General features: G+C 35.4%; 1 protein-coding gene across 1 annotated transcript in view; it reads right to left on the bottom strand.

Moving 5' to 3' along the window:
• The window catches only part of SLC4A10 (solute carrier family 4 member 10), a 287,806-nt gene extending 271,499 nt beyond the window's left edge, over positions 1-16,307 (bottom strand). The window contains exon 1 of the mRNA XM_057318172.1: positions 16,199-16,307. Coding sequence (XP_057174155.1) covers positions 16,199-16,246 — 48 coding nt within the window. The 5' untranslated portion in view covers positions 16,247-16,307. The remainder of the gene's footprint in view (positions 1-16,198) is intronic.
• Positions 16,308-16,990: the final 683 nt, after the last annotated feature.

The raw sequence follows: 16,990 nt of genomic DNA, 5'->3' as shown, positions 1-16,990 counted from the left end.
CAACACACCTTTTATGGAGTACCTCTACTATAAGCCAGGTCATATATCAGGCACTAGGGATACAGACATGATTCAGACACAGTCTAGTGTGGGAGACAGACTCATGCCCAACTAATTATAAAATGCATTGCTAGCTGATTCTGAACTTAACTCTAATGGAAATTTAATCAATTTATCTGCTTAGCCACATTATAAACAGATCATAGAAATTACATGGACTTTCCAAAAAAAGCCACTAGCACTAGAAATGAGTTTATAAAACTAGAAGTTTTATAAAATTTTGGGCAATAGCTAAATTTTGCATATAGTTAACTCTTATATTCAGTGGAAATTTAAGCTTCTGTTGAACTTTTTAAAAAGCTTGATTCAATTCACAGAACAGTCACATACATTAATAGAAGTTCTCTCTATTGAATTGTATTATCACCTTTTCCTTAGGCTATTTCCTTTCCCTCTTCCAAAGGTAAATGCTTCCTACTATTAAAGGGTGTTTTATATATAATTCAGGTGAACAAAAATGAGTAAGATTTAAAAAGTTTCCAAACACATTCTCTGCATTTGATAAATGTTCATTGCTCTTTATTTTGACTGTCTCTCAGATTTATGTAAAATCCCCTTACTTGGTTTTCAATTTGAATGTTCAGCCAAAACTAAATTCTTTGAGAATACTACATTTTCTAAAATCTTAACTTCTTGAAAATATAGCCAAGTCCAAACAATACACTGTTTTCTTGTGCAGGCTTTATCCAAAATAATCAAAGGTGAACTCTTCTATCTGTATTCATATAACATAAAACCACTGCAGTGGCTTATCAGAAAGGAATATGTGATTAGAAAGTCAGAACAACATAAAATAATCACCAATCTACTTGTGAAAGGCTGGGGGGAAAAATCAGGGGGAGGCTAATCAGAACTATATGTTGTTTTCCCTATACATATTCTCTTTCTTAAGTTTTGTTTATACATATATGTTAGCTATAGTCAAATATTATCACAAGTTGCGTGTTATAAAAAAAATAGTACAGGTATATCTGCAATTTTTAATAAAATTTCCATCAAAGCCCATAGTTTCATGGGAGCATATAAAACTAAGAGAGAAAAAGTTACTGGGAATTGCCAAACTCCTTCCTATACATGGATGTAGATAAAGTGGGATGGTCACACTTAGCCTGACAGGTACTCTTTCTCCATTTCCTTCTGAAAGAGAATTTATAGATTAATATAGGATATCCCTTTGTTCTGTGTTTTTGTGGATTCTAGTTTTGTCTACTTGGCATCCATTCATCACAGGGCCACATATAGTAACTTTATTTTCCTATTTTCGATATTACTGATGATCTGGCATTTGGGGCCTTACAGACCCAGGGAGAGACTAGTCCTTTCGAGGCTAGCTAAATCCCAAAGATAACTAACAACTTGCCTACAAATATACTTTTCATATACAAACCAACCAATCCCAAATCTATACCACCAACTTCCTCCTCATCTAACTCACACAACCAAATCAATAATTCTGCCCTAAACCATCCCAGGGCCAAGTACCAGGCAACCAGAGACCACCTCTACAGCCCAAAGCCCACCAGAATTATTTAAACTCGACAATTCCAAACTGTTTACCCTGCCTTGCCTTGCCTTGTCTTTCCGTATAAAGGTTCTGGTCTGAACTTTTCCTTGCTCCTGTCCTCTGTCAATATGACCAAAAGCTAGCGCTTCCCTTCCTCTGCATAGCACGTAGCAAATCCCTCTCCAGAGACTTGCCGGTGTAACATAGCTTTTCTGAGCCTCTCCCATGTTATTCTGCAAAACTAAAACTTTGTACCTTTGACCCACACCTCCCCATTTCCTCTTCTCCCCATCCCCTAGCAACCACTCTTCTATTCTCTGCTTCTGTGTGTTTGACTACTTTAGATTCCACATATATGTGAGATCATGCAGTATTTGTCTTTCTGTGTCTGGCTTATTTCACTTAGCATAATGTCCTCCTCAATTGTTTCTAAGTATATACATAATGTCCTCCTCAATTGTTTCTAAGTATTCAATTATTACTTCTGAAAATCAAATGGTCTCTAACTCTCTCATGCCTAATCACTTTTGTGAAACGTTAGATGGATTAAGATCCATCTGTCCTTATCTTATTGTAACCTCATTGTCATTTCAAATTGTAGTCCGAAAAGCCCCCCAAATCTTTAATAAATTTTATTTGTTTAGTGTGTGTGTTTGTTTTGTCTTTGAAGAATGGTTGCTAAGGATGGAAGTTTTTGTTTTCCTCCGCCTCTCCTGTGTCTCTTTTTGTGGCCACAACTGGCTGACCATCTCATAAAAGGCCACAGCATAGTGAAACTATTTACTTAAAAAGATAATCTGAATTATCTTTGAGTCTTATTTATTTGTACTGGTCTTATTCTCCCTTTTTCATGGATCATCTGCACAAAGACATTATTATCAAAACAGTGCAAAATGTCTCTTAAGTCCATGATTGGCACGTTTTACAGTACCTTCTTATGTAGGTGGAATTTTTGCTGCATTTCTTAAAAGACAGAAAAGCTACTTGTTTACCTCCTCCATTCGCATCTAATAGGAAGGCTGCCATAAAGGCAATTAATGTAACTGAATCAATTAAAATTTTAGATTAATTAAAATATATGAACCGTTCACATATTAATATTTGTATTAAAGTTCAATTGCATTTTGTGAAGCACTCTTGCTTCTTGCTTTCTAAATATGCAGGTACTTTTTGAGATAAATATAAATACGTGTTTATAAATTATTGAAACATAATTACCAAATTATTATTTTATGGAATAATCTGTAATTCAATAAACTTTTGAAGCCTTTTCTTTCCCTTTTCAAGATATTTTCAGAACCAAGAGAAACACCAGGAAAGTATATTTTTCCAAGAAAAATTGATTCTAATGTCAAAAGTTTCAATGTAACCATGAAAGTTAGGTAGTAGAAGTCATTCTAAAGGATTTGACCTATTTGAAATCAAGAGAGCTACTGAGCTAACTATATACTTTGCAATGAGCTATATCACTATCTTAGGGAATCAAAGATATAAGCCCTTTTTTAACCTGTGCCAGATCATGCAACCATTTCTAAAGATGGGAGAAATCTGTTTAGATGAGAAAGCCATATAATTCAGTATTCCTAGCCGAAGAAATATAAGGAAGTTTAAGTATGTAAAAAGAAATGGAATAATATTTTTAAATCATGAAAGGGAATAAGTGAAATTATCAGCTACTTGAAATAATTTTGTGAAAGGCTGATCTTTTCAAAGCTGGGCTCATGGTTGATTCAGCATGTTTTAAATGGATATACCATAGTTAGAATTTCCTGAATTATGAGAAATCATCACTGATCTTTTAAATGGACAGCACTGATATTAAGTTCATCATTTCTGCATTTTTGTCCTCATAAAGATTTGATAAAATATTATACTACCCTATGTTACAGAAATGGTCTGCACTGGAAATTCCATCTCCTTTATTAAACTGGCACTAGTATCTAACAGTTTCTGATATCAAGCTAAGAGAGCACATCTTCAAGACTTGTTGTTGTTTAGCTCTTACGATAACCATTTATGTTAAAGACTAAATAGAGAGTATAGCTTACAATGCCAAGACAAATGTAAAACAATTACTGGTGTACAACTGTTTACTAAATTATTCGAATTAAAGTAGAATAACCTTAATCTCAGCTCTTAACAATTAATTGTATTTTTCAAGCCACATAAAGATAAAAAGAATTACTAAATCAGAGAGTTATGAGCACAGTCCAAATCATCATGTTATTTAAGTAACAACACATAGGAGGGTCTAAGAATTTTACTTCTGTCAAGTTTGTCATCAGGATCCTCAGATACTTCTTCAACATGGTTTTGGTGACATGAGAAGTCCTGGATAGTTCAAATAAGAATGACAGTCTCTTCATAAGGAGTGATAAAGATGAAAGCGCTGTACATAAGAATCATCTTAATGCAACAAATAAAACCTGAGTGTCTATCATAAACTAATAATCAGTAAGGCTGAGAAACAGGACAAGACACTGAAACACCTTGTGAATTGCACCTCTCTGAACTTCATTCTTTAAAAAAACCTTTCTTTTAAAGAATGTCTGTGGTTTTGAAGAAGCAGGGGAACGATTTCATTATTCAAAGATGACTAAAAATTTTCATGGCCAAAATGGTATCTAGTATGGATCTGTAATGATGGGCTAGAGTTTCATACCTTCACTGTACAAAAGAGCCCTGTATAAAAAAAAGATAAGCTAGTAACTATAAGCAGCATTTCGGTAATAATTTGAGTAAGGTGAACAAACCAAAGAGTTTTCCAAATAGTTCAACAGCCTTCCGAACTGTGATTTAAAAAAAAAAAAAAAAAAAAAAAAAACAACTTCATAGAGAAACACTACCTATAGTAAAGTTGGAAATGGAATACAAAAGAAAGTGTTAGCAAAATGTTGCCAATTTTCAATGTTTTAAAAATACCTGTGAGGCTTTTAGTGGAAATAGAAACTGGTTATATAATATTTCTGGAAGGAATTTTGGCAATATTTATACACAGACTCAAAAATTAGCCTACTAGCTCCTTGAAGAAATGACCGATTCCAGGGCTGAGGCAGAGAAAATACAAGATGACCCAGGAAAATCTTAGTGCCAGACATTAAGGAAGCGCTCAAAAAAGAATAAGAGCATGTTGAAAGGATGAGAGCCAGTTGAAGGAGCTCCTAATGTCCAAAGACGAAAACATTTGAGCAACAAAATTGGAAGTGAGAATGTTAGAATATGGCCCATAGAATAAAATAAGTAGCTCTGAGTCCATTCTGAAATGAGCTATTAAATGAATAAATGGAGGATAAGTGACAGCTCCTCGCTACAGAAAAATCCTAATTTCTGAATGCAAATAGAATGAAACAGGAAATCACCAATAGGCAAATGCCACCATAATAAATAAATAATAAGCAGGAAATAGTCACTGATGAATGCTAAAATTTGTGGGCAAAAGGTTGAGGAAAAAATAGGACATTTGCAATGGTCTTCAAGTATCTCCCCCAAGATATTCATTATTACAAAGGGAGTTTTTAATTTTACAGTCAAAAACCCAGCAGAGACCTCCATAATCAAGGTTAACATCCTCCAAAATAACATCATCTATCCCCCTGATATAACTCATTGAGAAGGAAACATAGCTTCAGTCGTATTCTCTTTCTTTTTTTTTAAGGTTTTTAATCTATTTATTCGAGAGACAGAGAATGAGCAAGTGAGAGAACACAAGCTGGAGGAGGGGCAGAGGGAGAGGAAGAAGCAGGCTTCCCACTGAGCAAGTAGCCCAATGTGGGGCTCGATCCCAAGGCCCTGGGATCATGACCTGAGCTGAAAGCAGTCGCTTAACCAACTGAACTACCCATACGCCCTGCTTCAGTGGTATTCTTGACAATAAATGCATGACCCCAATCTCATAATGAGACCCTCACAAACACAAATGGAGAGATAATCTACCAAAAAAAAAAAAAAAGCCCTGTACACTTCAAGAGTGTCAAGGTTATGAAAGATAGGGGAAAACTGAATAACTCACAAATTGAGATGATAAAAGAGACATGACACCTGAACACAAAATGGGATCCTGGAACAGAAAAATGACATTGGTCCTTTGATATCCTAACAAATATTGTGGTTTATTTAATAGAATTGTACTAACGTTCATTTCCTTTTGATTATTAACTATAGTTATATAAGATGTTAATATTATGGCAAAGTGAATGAAAGATATATGGGAACTCTGCACTATTTTTGCAATTATTGTGTAAATGCAAAATTTATCTCAAAATAAGAAGCTAAAAAATAACAAAATGAATGTTTTCTTTTATATTTGCTTTTCTATGTTTTCTAACCTACTCTAAAGAATAAGTGTTAAAATTTAGAATTAGGAAAAATGTATTTTATTATACTTACACCAGATTATATTATTGGCTTGCATCTTACTACTGTCAAATGGATAAATCAAGTTATTGACTAAGCATTATTAAATCAATAATTCGTTATTGAATTAACTATGCATATTGGGTATAAAAATCTTCAGTGCAATTATTTTCAATCAAAGGAGAATAATACTCCAGTAGTCATACCAATGATAGCTATCATTTTTGAATAATTACTCCAAACAGTATAACTCATATGTAAATGTATATACATAAGTATGTACATTATACGTACATAATTCATTGATTTTCATGAGCCTGTGAGGTAGATATTATTATTGTTATTATTCCTATTTTATAGGTAAGAAAAATGAGGCTTTGAACAGCTGGGAAACTTGCCAAAGCTGGCATACACACTTAATTGGAACAGTTAGAATGGTCTGACTCCAAAGTTTAAGCTCTTGACAACTGATGTCTACTAGGGCTGCTGCTTAATATATTACCCATGATATGTTTAAGAAGGACTTGCTTGCACTTGGCTCTGTTAGAGAGTAGCACAAAATTATGTGAAATAGACTCTGCTTTTAAGAATCTAGAACTCTAATTAAGGAAACAAGTTATATGTATGTGTATTTATATATGAGTAAAAGTAATTTTATATACACATATAAATTGCAAAGTGATATGTAATATGTAACAAATGCTAAATGAGTAAAATGAGCAGTAAGCAATTTTGTAATACATTATGATCTATAAAAAATAGCTCTCTGTATTTTTTTTTTTGCAAGATTTAGTCTTCTAGGATTCCCACAGCTAAAACAATTCAGACATACTATAAGTTTTCAGTTAATTTTTTAAGGTAAATATTCTCAAACTTTAGTGTACACAAGAATCACCCAGGGAGTTTTTATATTTCTTGTTTATTGGCACCACCTCCTCGATATTCAAGTTTTCAAGTTTGAGTAAGGCCCAGAACTTGCATTTTTCATGAACCCTCCTAATGATTCTGATGCAGGTGCTTCTTGAGTTTAAAGTTTCAGTAACAATCCCTTTGTTTAGGAGGAAAAAGAAATATCTCCTGGAAGTGCTTTGTAAAGTTATATAATACCAGATTTTTTGGCAGGCATTTATATCCTAACATTATTCATTAATAAAACACGGAGTACATGTTGTCCACTTAAGTAACAAATTAAATTATACATTAGGTCTATGTCTTGATGTCTACATGTTTTTCCATTTTTTAACCACAATCTTGTCTCTGAGCAAATCAGAAGAGTTTGGATAGGTTTATTCCAAGAGCAGCTTAAATATCAGCAGAACAATCACCTCTGTACTTATGAAAGGAACAGAGTGAATCTAACAATAATGAAATGTGCTTCATCAGCAGAGCTGTTTTGATTCCATCTGGTAGTTGTTATATACCTAACTACTTTTTATGGCACTTGCTTTCTGGAATGTGACTAGGTTATCATCTTTGATATCGAAGACCCATTAATCAAAATAAAGTCTTTAGGGAGCAGTCACCTTCTCTAAATAATTTTGTTTCTCAGGATAAGCAAGAAAAAGCATAGGTACAAATAAATGTTGGAGGCACTCCAGCAACCTAACACATTCAATATGCAATAGGGAAAATTCTTCTTAAAATAAACTGCTTATTAGATCCCTGAGCGTAATTTTCATGAAAAATAATCAAGTCTTGATACTGATGTAAGAGCTTTATCATTAAGTCAAAACCATAAATTTCTTGGCTATAATACATTATCACTCTATCCCACTCAATCCCATAGATTAATTACTATTTCCATTCTCTTGGAAAACATCTGGAGTCCGGAACTATTTGGAAATGGCCTACGCTTAATATAGGAACTTGTATGTAAATGGCATCCAGAAATTTTTCTGTCATCCTTGATATAGTACATAGAAGTCCTCACTAAAAAAATTAAAACTACAAAACATTGCCATAAGAAATTAAAGATCTAAATACATATATGTGTTTTGGAAGACTCAACATTGCCAAGATGGCAATTATTCCAAATTGAGTTGTAAATTTAAAACAATCCCTATCAAAATCTTTGCAGGTTTTTTGTAGAAATCAATAAGTAGATCCTAAAATTCATATGGAAATGCAAAGAATCTAAAATAACCCAAACAATCTAGAAAAAGAAGAACAAAGATGAAGAACTTAATCACTACTCCATTTCAAATTTCACTATGAAACCTCAATAATCAAGACAATGTGGTATTAGGGTAAGGAAATGCACATAGATAAACAGAACAGAACTCAGAGCCCAGAAAAAATGACCTTCTATTGATAGTTACTTTCAAAAAAGCTGGCAAGAAAATTCAATGAAAAAAGGTGGCCTTTTCCACAAATGGTGCTTGGGTAACTGGATATATATATGCAAAGAATTTAGACTCTAACTTCACACCATACACAAAAAAATTAACTCAAAACAGATCATTGATCTACACATAAGAACTGAAACTATAAAACTCCTAGAAAAAAACATACAATAAAAATCTTTGTGAGCCTAGTTTAGGCAGAGTTCTTAAATTCAATACCAAAAGCGCAATCTGTAAAAGAAAAAAAATGATAAATTGCACTTTGTCAAAATTAAAAACTTTTGTATTCCAAAAGTCACCATTAAGAAAGTTAAGACAAGGCCAGACAGTGAGAAAATATTTGCAAATCATATTTCAGACAAGGAAGTTGTATCCAATATATATACAGATATTTATATATAAAAGAAAACTCCTGTAAGTCAAGAAGATATCAAATAACCAATTTGAAAATGAACAAAATATTTTAATAGACATTTCATCAAAAAAGATATATAAATGGCTAATAAGCACATAAAAAGATATTCAACATCATTAGTGCTATAGACTGAATGTTTGTGTTTCCCCAAAATTCATATATTGGAACCAAGCCCTCAAATTCACGGTATTAGAAGGTAGGAACTTCAGGCAGGTCTTTTATGAAAGAGGTCCCAGGGAGCTCCCCTCCCCTTCTGCCATGTGAGAACACTGCTGAAAGATGGCCATCTATAAAACAGGAATGGGCTCTCACCAGATACCAAACCTGCTGCTCTTTGATCTTGGATTTCCTAGCCTCCAGAACTGTGCAAAATAAATTTTTATAGTTAATAAACCACCTAGTCTATGGTATTTTGTTACAGTAACCAAAATGGACTAAGACAATTACTCATGATGAAAATGCAAATCAAAATCACAACAGCAGGGGCGCCTGGGTGGCTCAGTCGTTAAGCGTCTGCCTTCGGCTCAGGGCGTGATCCCACAGTTCTGGGATCGAGCCCCACATCGGGCTCCTCCGCTATGAGCCTGCTTCTTCCTCTCCCACTCCCCCTGCTTGTGTTCCCTCTCTCGCTGGCTGTCTCTCTCTCTGTCATATAAATAAATAAAATCTTTAAAAAAAAAAAATCACGACAGCATACCACTTCGCACTCATTAAAATGACCAGTCAAAAAGACAGACAATATCAAGTGTGGGCAAAAATGTGGAGAAACCAAAACCCTTATATGATGGTACAGCTGGTACATGTAAAATGGCACAACCTAATTGAAAAAGAGTCTTGCAATTTCTCTAAACATTATACATAAACTCATTATATGATCCAGTAATTCCACTCATAGGACTCCACCCAAGAAAAATGTAAATATATGTCCACACGGAGATATACACATGAAAATTTATAGCAGCATCATTTATAATAGCTTAAAGTTAGAAACCATACAAATGACCCAACTCTCAATAAACAAAATGTCATCCATACAATGTAATACTTTTCAGCAATAAAAAGGAACAGACTTCTGATACATGCTACAACATGAATGGACGTCAAGAATGGTTCACTTAAGTGAAAATAGCCAGATGCAAAATACTGCCTATTGTACAATTCCACTTATGTTAAATGTCCAGAAAGGGCAAATCTACAGAGACAAAAAGCAAATTAGCAAAATGTAGATTAATTATTGCCTAGGGTAAGAAGTGGATGTGAACTACATGTGGGCTGGAGAAAGCTTTTTGGGACAATGAAATGTTCTAAAATGGATTGCAGTGATGATTACTCAGCTCTGTAAATTTACTGACAATCATTGAATTGTACATTTACAATGGGGAAATTTTAGATAAATAAATTATGTATATGTATATAGTATATGCATTTACTACGATATGTAAAAAAATCTCCTTAAGCAACATAAGAGCTTAGGAGAAACATACTTTGAAAATCACTATAAAATGATTGATAATGAATCGATGCTTTCCTTGGAGTTTGACTTATAGTCTATAGTAACATAATACTACATGAGGCTAAACTAACAATGGCCTTAAAAAAATGTTGGTAACAGAAAGGGAGGTATAATGGGAAAAAAAGGTATTTTCCTAGAAATGTAGTTGTTTTGATGTTCCTTATGTTCAAATTTAAAGTATATCAAGAGAAAGTTCAGAAAAATGATTTGGAGAAAAAAAAAACACAATAATTTGACCCAAGTTAAATAGTTCTCTTCCTCTCTCGTACGTAGGATATGCTACATACTCTCTTAACTTAGCTTTGAAGATATATTCCAAAAGACCTCTAGGTCTGCAAATAGTTCACTGAAACCCTGACCAACCCCAACATTGTCTTGACAAAAAGAATAAATTTTATGGTAGAGACTATCTAGGGTGTGTGTGCATGTGTGCACGTGCATGCATATATGTATGTGCGCATTATAAATTTTCATGAATATTCCACTTGCCCTTTTCTTCATCTATATAAATATGACTTATATAAGAATTGTTTAGATCCTCAACTTCTTCCCTCTTATAATAATGATTAAACAATAACTTACATTTTTTGCAATATTTTTTAGGTAAAATTCGACATTTTGCAGTATATAATTTCACAGTATAATTCACAATGTTATACAAACATCACCACTATGTAACTCCAAAATATTTCCATCACTCAAAAAAGAAACCAAATAGATGTTAGCAATCACTCCCCAATTTTGTCCCAGGCCCTGGCAACCACTAATCTAGTCCCTAAGGATTTGCTTATTCTGAAGTTTTCAAATAAATGGACTCAAGCATTATGTGGCCTGTGGTACCTTACGTTTTATAACATCTTATATCATAGTACTTTCACTTTTGAAGAGGTAGATGAGAAAGCACATTTTATAATGGTATTCCTTTTATTTTTTCATTGGCTCTAATTAAAAAGAAGAGAGTCACTTTTTAAGTAGATGCAATATTTTCAAATCCTAGCTCAGTACTTATTAGCTATGTGAACCTGGGTAACTTACTCAATTTTCTGGATAACATTAGCAACTTCTCAGGATCCTCATGAAGACTAGAGATGTCTGTGCTTAGTGTGAGCCTAAGACAATACCTATTATTACTTCATAAAGATTGTCTAATTACCATCATCATTTTAATCTGGCACTCAGATATTTACTCTATGCTGGAAGAGGGACTATACAGGGACGCCTGGATGGCTCAGTTGGTTAAGCACCTGCCTTCAGCTCAGGTCATGAACCCAGGGTGAGTCTGCTTCTCCCTCTCCCTCTGCCTGCTGCTCTGCCTACTTGTGCTCTCTCTTTCCCTCTCTGTCAAATAAATAAATTAAATATTTTTTAAAAATAGAAGAGGGACTATACAAAGGTGGAAAAAATCAAGAAATTTGGATTCTAGGCCAAGCTCTGCCATTAACTAGTATAAGCAGAATGCCCTTAAATACATCTTCTTACCTCTTTGGTGTCCAGTTTCACCACGGGTAAATTAAGGAGTTAGTCCAAAATACGTAACTGAGCTCTATAGTCCTTTTCTGACCAAAACATTTATGATTCCATAAAATAGTTGCATTTAATACTAGTTATTCCCTTTTTCTAAATAAGAGCAACATACCCCAAGGAGTATCTGAAACAATTCTTTTAAGTGAGACAATATATTAGAACTTTAATTTACATTTATTTTATCTGAAAATAAATAAAACTTAACTAATATTACTATATAGATTGAAAGTGGTATCCTCACAGAAAGCCAAATGATTAAGTGTCATGTATCCTATGAGGTGTGAGAAGGGAGGGGCAGAGTTTCTCTACACAGAAGTGCTGAGAGTGGCACCCACATTTCCCCATTCACGTGAAGCAACTTGCAATGCACTGTAGTCTGTCTATGCCTAGTTTAGACTTCTGAAGCAACCATCCTCCCAAGGTTAGAAAGAAATGATACCTTGGAAATGTGATTTTTTTTTTTTTTTTTGGTCGTGCTTACTGACTCTATTTGAGTTCCAGACCCTTGTGCCAATATTTTCTAATTCTCCATCAAAAACTATCTCACTTCCTCATCTGACCTCAATATTTTTAGCATAAACTTAATACTTGTAGGCTTTAGACTCTACCACTCATTTAGCAACATTAGCATCTTATACATATGTTTATTTCCATACTCACCATTGTAGAGTAATAATTCAAGTTATAAGGGGAAAAGGAGAATTGATTTCTTATACCGCATCTTGCTTCCTATGTATTACCATGAGAGTAGTTTTCTTTAAATTAGTATTGTAATCTAAATTACAATTTAAGTAAAATAAAAAAACCAATATTACTTAACCAACTTATGTATTCTTTTTGTTACTTTGACATTTTAGTCCCATTTCCTTTTCCCTAATTTAATAATATAGAAGATTTTCCATAACTTTTTTTCACAAATAAAGCAATAAACTAGGACATTTGGAAATCTATAATTAACATTTTAAAATGTGCTATATTCCACCATCTATTCTATACCAACAAATTACCTTTAAAAAATGGTCTTTACTCTAGTTCCATACCTCAGGGCAGTTTTATAAGCAAGTTCAACTTAAAATAAGTTCCTTTTAGGACAGCAGAATTTTAGAAGGGATCCAACATGGAACCACTACAATATCACCCAAAATTAAATGTCATGAGATAAAAATATTTGTTATAAAAATATTCTCCTAGAAGTCTCTTCCATGGTCTAGTAATTTAAAGATTGTCGGGTTATTCCTAGAAGCAAACTCAACTCTGAATGTCAATGAAAAACTTGAAGTCCTATGCAATATCCTAAATTTCCGGCTTCATACTTTCAAAAGATTAATTCTATCTTTACTAAAGTGATATCACCATCATGACTGACATATAGTCACCATATCCACCCATGTCAAACAGCTTATAGCAATGATTAAATATTTGAGGAAAAAACAGTTTTTCTCAACAAGTTAAATTAAGCTCTATCTCTAGACTAGCTGGATTGTGAGGTCCATGTGGACAGGGCTTTTGTCCATCTTGTTCAGTGCTGTACTCTCAGCCCCAAGAATATGTTTGGCCAATAATAGGCTGTTAATAAATGAAGGAATCTCTGAACTCAGCTTGATCCATAGCTTCAGGTGCTATCAAGGCCAGACTGTATTCTGGGCCTAGAAGAGCGGAACATCCTAACCCTTAGAGTGACAAGGGCCTATAAAATGCAAAGGTGCCTCGCCCCGCAAAAGAAAATTATCTTTAAAGCTTCCTATGGGGGACTGAGGGAAAAAAGGAAACATGTCAGGACCTCCTCCACTCATACCCTTAAAATGTACTTCATATACACTACATGAAGGTAAACTTTGGAGGCTTAAAAAGAATCTTTTTCTTCCTTTTCTCTCCATTAGCAGCTAACTTTTATTGAGAACTTACTAAGTGACAGATACTTCACATAGACTCTTTGGTTCACTCCTTACAAAACCCAAGAGATAAGTACCATTCTCTTCCCATTTTTCAGTTGAAGAAACTAAGGCTTATCACTTCCCTGAGATCACAGAGCATATAAATAGCAGTGCTGAGACCTACTAGACTGTTTTTAAATACTATGCCATATTGCCTGTTACATAATTATTTGCAAAGTCATCTGATTAATTTTCTAAAACATAGTCCAAAACTATTTCTTCCTTTCTCTTCCAAGTATAAAAACTCCAGTCCAGGATCTGATTATGATAAGCCTGATTACTAATGTAATGTTAAAAAAAAAAAAAAGTGCTTTTTTTCTGAACTAGTTTTAGAAGACCTATATTCTAGTCCTGGCTTCAATACTGTGTGACCTTAGACATGTTATTTCAACTCCCTGTGCCTCAATTTCTCATTTTTAAAATTAAAATAATAAAATCTGCTTTGCTTAGCATGATTGTTTTGAAAACTAAAAAAAGGGGGGGGCATAAAAGCAATTGGAAAAGCTGAAAATACTACATAAATATAAAAGTAGGCCAGTAATTCAGCATCCTTTTTAGCCTCTCAAGTTTATTTTTCATATAATGAACTGCTAGCATGATCTTCTTTTGCCATTAAGCTATGTAACTAGGTAACTACTCTGTACTGGCCCTTATCCACATATATGCAAACTCTGGCCCTTCAAAAATTTCCGTCATACTGATTATAAACCTTCTTTTCTAGCCACACTTGTATTTGCTCTGTTCCCTTAAGCCACACACTGATTGCCCATCTAGCTCAGTAGTGTTATCCCCTTTTAAATTCCTCCAGTTAATCCTCATTTCGTCCCGAACCCTTTAAGTGTTCCCTTCAAGTGACGACTCATATGCCACATCAAGCTGACTTCAGCCTGTTTTTCTAGGACAACTTCCAAACCCCTTGCCCCTAAAAAGGGTTTTTTCCCTGTATCTTAACCTTTCTTAAATCTCCACCCCTCAATATCTATGTATAGTTCCTTCCTTTTATTCAAGGAACGATAGTTCTCTGATATTCTTGCCATTCATTATTCTGAGTACCCACAGAATCCTGATTTATGTATCTATTCAAGTTTGGGAAGATGGACAAATCTTCTACTCTCATGTTTATAAAACAACTCTACTTTGATCCATAAGGAAATGTCTCTACTTTTAAGCAGGAGGGATAATTGATTTGCTTCCTTTTTTCCCTCACTGCCCCTGCTCTTTATTTAGGCTCCATTCGTGGTGGTGATGCCTGCATTCTTCCCATCCTCCTGCTCCCTCCTGGCCAAAATCTAGCGTCCTGAGGAGAACGGAGCATGCTCAGTAGCCACAGCCAATTCCGGATGCAAACTGGCATCTTTTGCAGATTTTAAGCCCAGCAGGAGAGGTAAGGCCCTAAAAATACAATAGCCCAGAATTTGCCCACTTCCCCTGAGGTATCATTTGATGTAAAGATGTGTTCAAAGCCTAGGAACGGACTTGCAAATGGACAGCCTGCTGCCAGTGCCTAGTCTGAAAGGTGGGTCACCAACCTGAGTAACAGAGAGCTGAGAACAGCCCCTCTTCCTGGTTTGGTGCAGGGAGGAGATTTCTGCTGTTCTGAGCTGTGACAGTGCTGATAGATGGCTGGAAGCTTACATTTGGCATCTCTGTTGCGTCAAGAAAATACTGTTGTTGTTGTTGTTGTTGTTGTTTTTCTTTTTTTCTTTGAACACAGCAACATCAGCTGCTCCAGACTGAGAAAGATGTTGCCTGAAGAGCTACAAAGTCTGTGAGCCAGCCAGAGAGATTGTGGAGAGGATAGGCAAAACAACTACTTACCCAGGAATTACATCTAGGGAGGTGTCTTAAGACCCAGAAATAAACAGGCTTTTTCTAAATGACAATTCAGGAACCTTTCAGATATTCAAAGCTGAATTGTCTGCCTGTCCCCACAAAACACACACCTTCTTTGTATGTGAACCATGACACATTTCCTTTTAAGAGACTGACAGAATACACACACACACACACACACACACACACACACACACACACACACACACACAAATCCTCCTGTTCTCCTTTCCCCTGGTTTCTGCAGACTGAATCTCTATAGCTGCAACAGCAGCAGATTCCCTTACCTCGCTGCCAGAGGGATGAGGCACAGGGAGGAAATTTATCATGAATGGAATATGATAAAAAAAGGGGGGGGGGCTTCTTCGCAGGGTCTTCAGCCACCACTGCACAGCCTGAGACACAGAGATAGGCAGAAACAGGCAGGAAGAGAGACACACAGCTGCCCCTGCTGCTAAAACCTAGCCATCTCTTCAAACAGCAGCAAACATGAGACATTTCATCACCGTAGTGCATCCATATTGAGAAGAGGGGGAAAAAAAATCATGTGCTTTGCGTTATGCATTTCAGTCACCCGAGATGGGAGGAGACCCCTGTCCATATGTCGTGGGAGCTATCCACCACCCCAAAAGTACGATCACTGCATCTAGCCAGCCGACCGCTTGCCTGACAGGTTTTGCAGCAAACGCGGTTAATCTGTGACAGCAGGTTGTCTCTTACCGTAGGCAGCAGCGGCTCCATTTGAGCTCCCTGGTCTTTAATCTCCATGTTTTGTAATGCCTCTGGAATAAGCACCTTTCTCTGCAGTGTCTTCAATGTCCTACACTCAGCCCGGCACTCGCTCTGCTTAGTATTCGGATCAGGTAGCTCTGAAGCAGGAGGCAATTGCACACTCCAACTCACCAGAGTCACATGGCTCCTACTCACTCGGGCTGCTGGCCAGGTTTTGCACTGAATGCCTTGGATCCCTGGGCCGGTAAGAGAGATTTCCCAAGCCCTGTGTCACTGCCCACACCTGGCTACTGTATAAAATACAGCCTGAAAGGCTGCGAGTCTAATGGACATTAAGAATCTCACCTAAGATGCTAACTTCTTATACATACTCGTCCAAGGTGGACTCCAACCAGCTCAGCCAGATTTTAACACTTTGAGGCACTTCACTTCATTCCCAGAACCCCATGGGAAACATAATTCAAGCAAGAGGATATTAATGAGGTGTACTAGATGTCCTGCTCTGAGATGGGGTCTTTAAAAACAGAGACAATGGCATCAAAATTGATATGCCTTAGTGAGACTGAACTCTGCATTAACAAAATCATTCAAGTCATTGTTGACTCAATAAAAATGGGGCAGACAGATACTTTCAATATTTTAATTATGAGAAACTTGGGTAAGTCACACACTATAAAATAAATTTTTAAAATACATTTTTCTATGATTTCCCAACAAAAATAGTAAGGAAAGTATTTTGATAGCAGCAATAATCAAGATACTAAAGCATTGTGAAAAGAC

The sequence above is a fragment of the Ursus arctos genome, unplaced genomic scaffold (assembly GCF_023065955.2).
Source record: "Ursus arctos isolate Adak ecotype North America unplaced genomic scaffold, UrsArc2.0 scaffold_1, whole genome shotgun sequence".
NCBI classification, from domain to species: Eukaryota; Metazoa; Chordata; class Mammalia; order Carnivora; family Ursidae; genus Ursus; species Ursus arctos.
Note: the sequence above shows the minus strand (reverse complement) of the source record. Positions and strands in the feature narration are given on the sequence as shown.